We start from the raw sequence: 9630 nt of genomic DNA, 5'->3' as shown, positions 1-9630 counted from the left end.
CTACAGTTTGCAGCAAGCTCGGTATCCCAGCAGAAGGAGAGCAACTGCACACACTTAGTGTTAGTGCCACAACTGCTTGCCGTTGTCAAAGAGAGGTGACAGTGCCTTTTCCCCCACAAAGACCTTCTCAGAGACTCTGTCCCTGCTCCTTCGGCATGGCTCCTAATGTGGTATGTGGGAGGTGGGTTTCTCTGACTCCAGGCTTTCCCTCCAGGAACTGGATGGGGCTTTGGGTCAAACCAGTGAACCCATGGCCCCTTCCCCTTCGCAGCAGATGGGAGCCGGCCTCCCTCCCAGCTCTCAGACAAGTTGAGAGCAAAACTAAATGGGACCTGAGAGAAAAGGACTGCACAGATGGACAGGAAACCATTTCCAAAATGACCCATTCATAGGAATACAGTAGAGAGGCATGGAGGAAGGAAAAGTCACGTCCTGTGATAGTCACACGTTAAAAATGATAGTTAGTGTCACCTTGTCCCTGGACTCAGATAGGTTTTTGTTAATGCCTGTGGCTTCAGCAAGCCAGACCTCAGAATAGGCCGGGTTTGTACTGGGCCGGTCAGAAGGCTGTGTTTGTTTTCCTGGTGGTGGTGTACTGGAAGCAGTTGCATCACGCAGCCCCCCTCCCTCCTCGGAGCAGCAACCAATGCTCTGCTGGCTTTTGCAGATGCTTGCAGGTCTGGGGATACAGGTTGGGCTGAGCCCAAAAGGAGGAGCTTACACCTGTGCGCAAAAGCTGGAAATCAGGCAGAGCACAGAGGGAACCAGGACGAGCTGAAAGAGCCCACGCTTTCTGGTAAAGAGGCCCCGTGACCAGTTCCAGCCACCCTTAGTCCCGCCCAGACTGGCAACTCACATAAAAGACCTAGGAGAGCCCAAGAAGTCACAGTGCTGGCTGTGAGGGGCTGGGAATGCCAGAACACCCGGACGCCATGAATTGGTTCCTGCAGCCCCGGAGTTTCATTCTCTGCTGCACGCTCTTACTGTTCTCTCAGACGGGCCTGGCGGTGAGTACCCTTCAAAGGCCATATTGTTTTCAACGCAAAAAACGAGAAACGATCGGCACTACTAGCAAAATGTTTGTGTTTTTCCCCACAGTATGTCGCTACCAAAGAAAACTGCTGCATCTTAGATGAGAGATTCGTAAGTAGTTTCTTCGTCGCCCCCTCTCCTGGAACTAGAGGAGGATGGGAAGACAAGGCAGTTCTTCCAGATTCCAGTTGACGCCTTAAGCTTTAACATTTCCGGGTAGGACTTGAGACTCCTCTTCTTGGGGTATTCAGTCGCCTCCTCATTGATTTGCAGGGTAGTTACTGCCCCACCACCTGTGGCATCTCAGACTTCCTGACCTCTTACCAAAACGATGTGGACAAAGACCTCCGGGATATGGAGGAAATCTTAACCAGTGCCACAAACAGAACCGCGGAAGCCAAAGAACTGATCAAAACAATCCAAGTTTACTACAACCCCGACCAACCCCCAAAGCCAAGTGAGAAAGCCCGCGGAGGGGTTACCTTCTCTGCCCTTAGCTGAGCTGTTTGCTTACGTGGTTCCTCTGTCTCTGGCCCCGTGTCACAGGTATGGTAGAGAGTGCCACTCAGAAGTCGAAGAAGATGACGGAAGAAATTATGAAATATGAAGCGCTGATCCTGACACACGAGACAAGTATTCGGTGAGTGTCTGGGTTTTAACTTGCTCTCCACGGCAGATTGAGACTTTACTTAATTATTTCACGTTTCACAGAAAGTGATCTGGGAGTGTATCTTTCATTCAAAATATCAAATTGGCATGAACCCCGTGGATCTAGGAACTTTTAGCACAAAATAAGTTGCACGAGCTTGTAATTAAAAACCACCTCAGAGGAAGGCTATCGTAGCTGTCTTCAGACGCCATCCTGGCCCTGCTTGCCTGGATGGCCTCCGTCCCCTTACAAGGCAAAACCAAATGCGTGGGAATTGGGGTGTGGAAATACAATCCTCTTCACAAATATGTCACCAAAGCAGCATTAACCTGCTGTCCACAACCGCAGAGAACCTATACAACAAAGAGGCCCCTAAGAGCCTAGAGACAAGATCTCCTGAGTAAACTGGGAGTGTGGGGGTCATGAGAGGGGGTATGGAGGGAGGGGGAGGAGAGGAGCCGAGAAGAATGGATAGCTCAATAAAAACAATAAAAAAAAAGAAATCAGAAAGCAGACAGGAGAAGGGACTTGGCTCCTCTAGCAAATCTTGTCAAAGGTGGAGAAAGGAAACATCTTGCAGCCCCTTGACCACAGCACATGGCCCCGGAACTGCCGACTGCCCTCTGTGCTCACTCCTAACTTCCCAGGAACTCTGGGCCCTTGGGTGCAGTCTGAACTCCTGCCCTGTTGTCCCCAAAGCTGAGCTCACAGCGCCATCAGAAACAGAGCTAGACGGTAGCTGGGGAGAAGAGGCCTCAAACATATCTCTCGCCTTTCTGCTATGAGAAAGTACTGCTTGTTGCTACAACTGTCATTAAAAATTCCATTAATCTATAGTTTATGTAAATTGAATTATTGTTCCAATTTCCACTGCTTTTGTTCTTCATCAAAGTATAAGGAAACCATTGTGAGAAAATTTTCCAGAACAGAGGAGCAAAGTGGCCCAATAATTTGTCCCTCTGCCTTACTTCAAAGACAGTTTACGCATTGTTCATAGCGATCTGTCATTTCTGAATATTCATAAGCAACCGTGTGAGGGACGACCAAGACAAAATTCCTCACTTTCACTGGGTGTTTTCTAGAGATATGGAAATAGGAAGGGAAAGTAGCTACTGCTGCGTGGTTAGTTTCCCAGGTGCCCTTCCCACCTAAGTTATAGACCAGATGGAAAGCCCTACACGGCCTGCCTGTGTGAGCTACTGCTTAGCCAGGCCTCCCACCCACACGTTAGCACCCAAGTCCCCTCATAGGAAAGGGAAAGGGCAGAAAAGCCTCCTACAGTGACCTTTGTTTATTGACAGGGACTTTGGTGTTTGTGTTCAAGGTTGAGACAGCCTGCCCCCTCCAAGTCCCAATGACCCTCCTGCTGAAATGGATTAGGATTTTATTTTTCTTTTCCCAAAAGGTTCAATTTAATTTGGCAATCCGAAATTTTGCAGTTTCCCAAGAATGAAGTAAACTATCTCAGAGGAGTGCTCGAGAAAATAAAACAGCATTTCCAACAGAACAGAATAAAAGTGTGTTCTTCTGAAAGAAGGGCTCACCCTGTTACCACATGGCTCTGTTTCTAGGTATTTACAAGAAATGTATAATTCAAATAACCAGAAGATCACGAACCTGAAACAGAAGGTAGCCCAGCTTGAAGATCAGTGCCAGGAACCTTGCAAGGACACCGTTCAGATCCACGACACAACTGGGAAAGGTAGGGAGGAAATTTACCCCAGGATCAGGGTCATTAAAGCAAGCAGCAGAGATAAAAGCCATTGTGCAAGGCACAGCAAGTCTGGAAAGCTTCTGGCCTTAATCTTAAATCTCAGGATCCAGCTGCCCAGAGTTTTCTTGGGCGCTAATCACTAATTTGGAAGGAATGGAAATAGGAAAGCCTAGGGAGGCAGCCAAGACTCTTACCTGGGTCCCAAGCTGCTGCAGCACTGATATTGGATTCTTCTTCATCAGATTGCCAGGAAATCGCCAACAAGGGTGCCAAAGAAAGCGGGCTTTACTTCATCCGGCCTCTGAAGTCGAAACAGCAGTTCTTAGTGTACTGTGAAATCGATGGATCTGGAAATGGCTGGACAGTGTTGCAGAAGGTAACTGCCTCTGGTGGCATCTATATTAAATAATGTCCACGGTGCTCTGGACACCTCTCTAAGCACCCCGTGAACATTGGCCCACATAACCCTCACTGTAGCCTCTTTGAGGCGAACCGTATTCTCCCCTGAACTTGTAGAAGAGACGCTGAGGCATGAGACCACCTAAGTAATGAGTACATTATTCTGCTGTCTCATGTTATACGGTCATGGATGCCAGGTCCTTTAGTGAAGGTGTGGAAGAGGCCAGTTTCCTCAGGTCGAGAGCTAAGGCTGACCATCAAGAGTAACTAAAGCCTGTCCTCCTTTTTATTTTTATTTTATTTTAGGTATCTGCCTACCTGGTAGCCACTGCAAAATTAGTCTTTTTTTTTAACCTTGTATACTTCCTGTCATGCAGCATCCCCTGCAGGGCTGATTATTGGGGTGTGATTGAGCAGTGCACTGTGTTACCAAGTATGAATTCTGAGGATGTCTGTGGGCTTTCAGAAAACCGACAACCAAAACTAAAAATGAGAAAAAAAACCCTCTCCTTAATGTAGGATTAAACATGCAGCAGGCATGTGTGTGTTTGTCTGTGCGTATATGTATATGTGTGTTTGTGTATGTGTGTGCTTGTGTGTGTGTTTGTGTGTGTATGTGTGTGTATTTGGATGTGTGCTTGTGTGTGTATGTGTGTGTAGTTGGGTGTATTTGGGTGTGTGCTTGTGTGTGCTTGTGTGTGTGTTTGTGTGTGTATGTGTGTGTATTTGGGTGTGTGCTTGTGTGTGTATGTATGTGTGTTTGTGTGTATGTGTGTGTATTTGGGTGTGTGTTTGTGTGTGTATGTGTGTGTAGTTGGGTGTATTTGGGTGTGTGCTTGTGTGTGTATGTATGTGTGTTTGTGTGTGTATGTGTGTGTAGTTGGGTGTATTTGGGTGTGTGCTTGTGTGTGTGCGTGTGTGTATGTGTGTGCAGGTGTGTGATATTGACAGTCCTCAGAGCATCTTTGTCCTATCTGGTAGGCGATGAAATGGCGGCATCTTGCACGGGGTCGGTTAGCTGCCGTGGGCAGAATCATAACCTCCACGCTTTGAATGTTGTTTCTTTACACGCACAAATCGCCTGCCCTCTCCTCTTGTCCACGCTGCTGCAACCAGAGGCTTGATGGCAGTGTGGATTTCAAGAAGAACTGGATTCAGTACAAGGAAGGGTTTGGACACCTGTCTCCCACCGGCACCACGGAGTTCTGGCTGGGCAATGAGAAGATTCACCTGATAAGCATGCAATCGACCATCCCCTACGCGCTGAGGATCCAGCTCAAAGACTGGAACGGCAGGACCAGGTAGGGTGTGGAAGGGACTTTCACTTTCTCTTGTAATGTTTTTGCTGCAAATGGGCAGTGGCCAACCACAGAACAGTCTGAAGATGCAAAAACTGTATCCAGGTTCTTTGCAGGAGGATGTTTGCTTCTTGGTCAGCCTTTTTTTTTTTTTTTTGTGAATATCCTCCATTTCCCAAGTGCAAAGTATTAGGGAAGAACTTAGATATTTTCTGGAAATCTCTATTTATTCACAAAGGGCAGTGATTCTCTCTGCTCTGCAGAAACTATAGCTCCCTTCACAAGTTTTCCCAAGGACATATCTGTGGCTCTGTGGCTCTCATTCCGTGCATCACACGGGGTCCAGGGCTTCTGGGATGTTCTAGAGAGTCTTTGTGCCAGGCAAGCCTTCAAATGGTACTGGTGGAAAAGGCACCTGCCTCCTCCCTCTCTGGGGCGTGGGTCCTCTCGCTCTAGACTGTCAGCCTATGATAATGTGTGCACAGTGGTAACAAAAGAAAGAAGAAATAACTAGACTTCCCCAAGTGTTTTCATCTGATATTAGGATCCTGTGACTAAAACCCAAGCGTGTGGCTTTTTAGCTTTTCTGGGATTCTCTGAAGGCTTTTAGATCCATTCTGGGTGGTGGGATGAGCTCGGGACTGTGCACACAGGCATTGCCTAGATTTGCAGAAACCCTCGCTCCATTTGTCTGCTCTGGCCTTGTGACTGAAGATACGCCATCCTCCATTCCATCCTCACAGCACTGCAGACTACGCCATGTTCAGGGTGGGTCCTGAATCTGACAAATACCGCCTGACCTACGCCTACTTCATCGGGGGAGACGCCGGAGACGCCTTTGATGGCTACGATTTCGGTGATGACCCCAGTGATAAGTTCTTCACGTCCCACAACGGCATGCAGTTCAGCACCTGGGACAACGACAACGATAAATTCGATGGCAACTGTGCCGAGCAGGATGGGTCCGGTTGGTGGATGAACAAATGTCATGCTGGTCACCTCAATGGAATTTATTACCAAGGTAATGTTTTTCTTTAGTTATGAGTAATGGGTAATGGATGCTTAATGGCCAGGTGATAAAGAGAAGCAGAGAGATGAAGAATTACAGTAAACACAATATGGTTTTTTACTTTATAGCTCTTTACTTGAAATCAGAATAGAATAACACTAACTACCCATTGGCGTTATCTTAATAATATTAAGCTTCTGCCTACAGCGGTCACCTCTATAGTCCCTCCTCCTCCTAAGACATCAGTGTTGGCTTATTGTTCTGGAACTCTCGTTGTCTGGGTTGGGATTTGGGGCAGCGGTGTCTCCTTTGGACCTACCACGTGTATGTATGATATAGATGGACCAGCATAGCCATGTCCGTGCTCATGGACACGTTACCCTGGCTCAGCTGCCTGTGAACCACGTGTCAGATAAAAACGGTGGCCAGTGAACAGATGTTGGGAGAAATGGAATAAGAGGCAAAGAAGTGCTCGTGAGAGCAAAGGCTCACAAAAGCTTCAGTGATGGTGGAGGCGAAGGTTTCTGTAAGGCTGAAAGGGCTTAGAACACTGATTTCACCAACCACCTAGCAGTTCTGAACGGAGAGACCCCAGGGATTCTAAAGGCTCTTTCAAGAAATTAGAGCACAGCCCTGTCTACTGACAAGAAACTGCACAGTGATGTAAGACAACTTTCTAGAGACCTTCATAGAATCTTTTATTACCAAGATTATGCTCTTATACTGTGTCAGATCACCTGATCAGGAATTTATGGGTTTACCATAGTAACCTGAATGCAGATGGCTTGCTTCCAGTAGCTGAGAGAGAGAAAAACAGAGATGGAGACAAAGACAGATGGGGACAGACAGACAGAGAGACCAAGAGAGATAGAGAGAGGCAGACAGACAGACAGACAGACAGACAGACAGACAGAGAGACCAAGAGAGATAGACAGAGACAGGCAGAGGTATTCCAGGCTTGGAAATAATGCATATACTTCAAGTATGTGTGTGACCACGAAAATGGCTTGTTGGTTTTCAGTCAGGAGGAAAGGCTATAAAGGTGAAGATGATTGTAGGGACCCCGAGGTGAGGAATTGCAAGGAAAAAGACCCATGTCCCTCCAACTCATTGCAGGGGGCACGTACTCCAAGGCCTCGACTCCGAATGGCTATGACAATGGCATCATTTGGGCGACGTGGAAAACGCGCTGGTACTCCATGAAGGAGACCACCATGAAGATAATCCCCTTCAACAGACTCACCATTGGAGACGGGCAGCAGCAGCACCTGGGGGCGTCCAAACAGGTCAGCGTGGAGCATGAAGTTGACATTGAGTACCCATAGGTCACCTGCCTACAAGTTCCGAAAGACATCCACTGGCCTGTACAATGCGCCAGTGATCCCCATAGTCTTACTCTATTTATCAATTTTAAAATTTAGTTCTTAAAATGACACTTAGTCCTAAATGAAAATGAAAATCCACTTTGGACCATATTTCTAACTGACTGGAATCAGATTTATTAAAAATTGCTTATTTTGTTTGACCTTTGCCCTAAGTATTAAAAGCAAAACTACTGCTTTATTTTATGATCAGCTGTAGTTTATTATTTCTGTTGTTGTTTTTATTGTTTCTTAAGTACTTTAGTGTATACTAAAAAAATAAGAGAAAACTTTAGAATTTCACATGTATAATTTTCCCGTATATCTTACCTCTACATAATTCATATTTAGTTCTTCTTTTTTAAACAAAACAGTTATATTTTTTAATATATTTTTGTTTTATTATATATTCATAGGCTGGAGACGTTTAAAGAACATTTCAAAGCTGATTTGCTTTTTTAAAGACTTTATCCGAGCAAAGCAATATAATATTTTTCTTATGAGACAATGGACCTTCAAAGGCTCACTTCATTTTAAGAGTTAACGGAATCCATGTTGAAAACTCCACTAGCAGTTTATGCTGGCGATAATTTATCTACATGCATTTCAATAAACGTCATTTTGTTTCCTAAGATGAGATATTTGGTGCCTTTTATTGACCTTGCCGAGCATCACTTCCCCCCAATTACTGTTAGTTGCTGAGTTTCCATGTTACGCCACACATAGGAGCTGAGCCAATGGGAACGGAAGGGAAACAAGAACCATGCCTCTTGCTCTCCAAGGGTACGAGAAATCCAGAATATAGTAGCTCAAGGCGACAGAGGTGGCAACCTAAAGTGACAGCATCCAATGTAAGAACACAAGCAGAAGTGACAGAGTCACAAGCACACAGCAAAGGCACATCGTCGGCCAAACACACTGCTGGCATAAGCTTAACTCCTATCTCACGCAGAACGGTGATCCAGAGCAGAAAGCTGGGGGGACACACTGCCCATCTCACAGGTGAGCACGAAGGCGAGCAGAGGAGCCATTTACTCGTTCTAAATGAGGGATAATGAGGTCCTGGAAGTTTGCTTCAGCTGGCAGTCACTTTCAGGGATCAGCCAAGCCTGGGAAACTTGCTCCAGGTGGCCATACTGAGTGCTTGTCGTCGTCCTAAGAAAAGACCGCCTTGTGCTGATGACCTCAGCTTTAGCTTTGGATAGTCTTATTTTCCACCATTTCTTTCCAGATTTTCTCATTTCTTGATTCTCTTAACTCCCCATTTAAAAATATTCTGTAGAGATGCCACTACATTGCTTAACTTACTAGAATCAGCTCATATTCATTTTTCAGTTAATTTTGAGTCACAGAAAATGTATTAATTTCAAACTTATGCTTATTTGGTTATTAACATCTCCTGGTGAACCTTGAGGGTTACAGTTTCAGAAACAAGGCGTGAAAAATACTTTCAGACTCAGTTAGACCGCGTCTCTGGTACTTTCAGACTCAGTTAGACTGCGTCTCTGCGCGTAATGGGAACGTTTAAAGCACTGTCACAGCAAATCGACCACAGGTGCAGCCTTTAAAGCACAGCGAAGTGTTCGGGCCTCACACAGACCGTGGGGCTCCCCTCCGCTGCTTGGAACCGCTGGTAAATACTGCTCACCTCTCTCCTTTACTTCTCTGAGCACTGGGAAGCTTCAAAACAGAGAGGCTAAATACCAGGTCCCAAGGTTCCACCCCTAACCTCTAGAGCGAAGCTTCCTAAAAGGAAAGGGACTACAGACCTGGGACAGTGTTGTGGTTTTGGTAGCACGCGGGGCATCCTGGGTCCCATCCCCAACAAAAACAAAAGAAAATAAAAAGTCTTGGTGTTTTAGCTCCAAGCCATTCGACTGTAAGGAAGATGTCTTGTGTTCATAGGCAAGAATAACTATTGGCCCAATGCCGTGGTTTAAAACATACCTTTCTCCAGTCCTTGCAGCGGTGTGGGTATGTTGAAGGTGAGTGGGTACTGAAAAGTTGTAATCAGTAAGCTATGGGTGCCGTGACCCATAGCTTTAATCTTAGCACTTGGGGAGGCTAAGACAAGTGGATCATGAGTTCAAGACCAGCCTGGGCTATAGCATGGAGCACTGTCTCAAGAAAAAAAAAATGTCAAGGAAAAAAGGAGTGGGAAACAGAGA

At 46.0% G+C, this 9630-nt stretch overlaps 1 protein-coding gene across 2 annotated transcripts; it reads left to right on the top strand.

The window, feature by feature from the left end:
* The first annotated feature begins 853 nt into the window (after positions 1-853).
* Fgg (fibrinogen gamma chain) lies at positions 854-8094 on the top strand. Of its 2 annotated transcripts, XM_041658920.1 has the most exons (10): positions 856-1007; positions 1099-1143; positions 1306-1489; positions 1579-1672; positions 3253-3383; positions 3638-3771; positions 4911-5095; positions 5836-6113; positions 7218-7387; positions 7879-8094. In XM_041658920.1, exons 1-10 carry the CDS (start codon positions 912-914, stop codon positions 7891-7893), a joined length of 1332 nt encoding a protein of 443 aa, XP_041514854.1. In that variant the 5' UTR covers positions 856-911; the 3' UTR covers positions 7894-8094. The 2 variants fall into 2 exon arrangements, with proteins under 2 accessions (XP_041514853.1, XP_041514854.1); XM_041658919.1 differs by lacking the exon at positions 7879-8094 and having other exon boundaries at positions 854-1007; positions 7218-7669.
* Positions 8095-9630: the final 1536 nt, after the last annotated feature.

The sequence above is a fragment of the Microtus oregoni genome, unplaced genomic scaffold (genome assembly GCF_018167655.1).
Source record: "Microtus oregoni isolate MIOR12 unplaced genomic scaffold, Mior012 000010F_ref0000083, whole genome shotgun sequence".
NCBI lineage: Eukaryota > Metazoa > Chordata > Mammalia > Rodentia > Cricetidae > Microtus > Microtus oregoni.
Note: the sequence above shows the minus strand (reverse complement) of the source record. Positions and strands in the feature narration are given on the sequence as shown.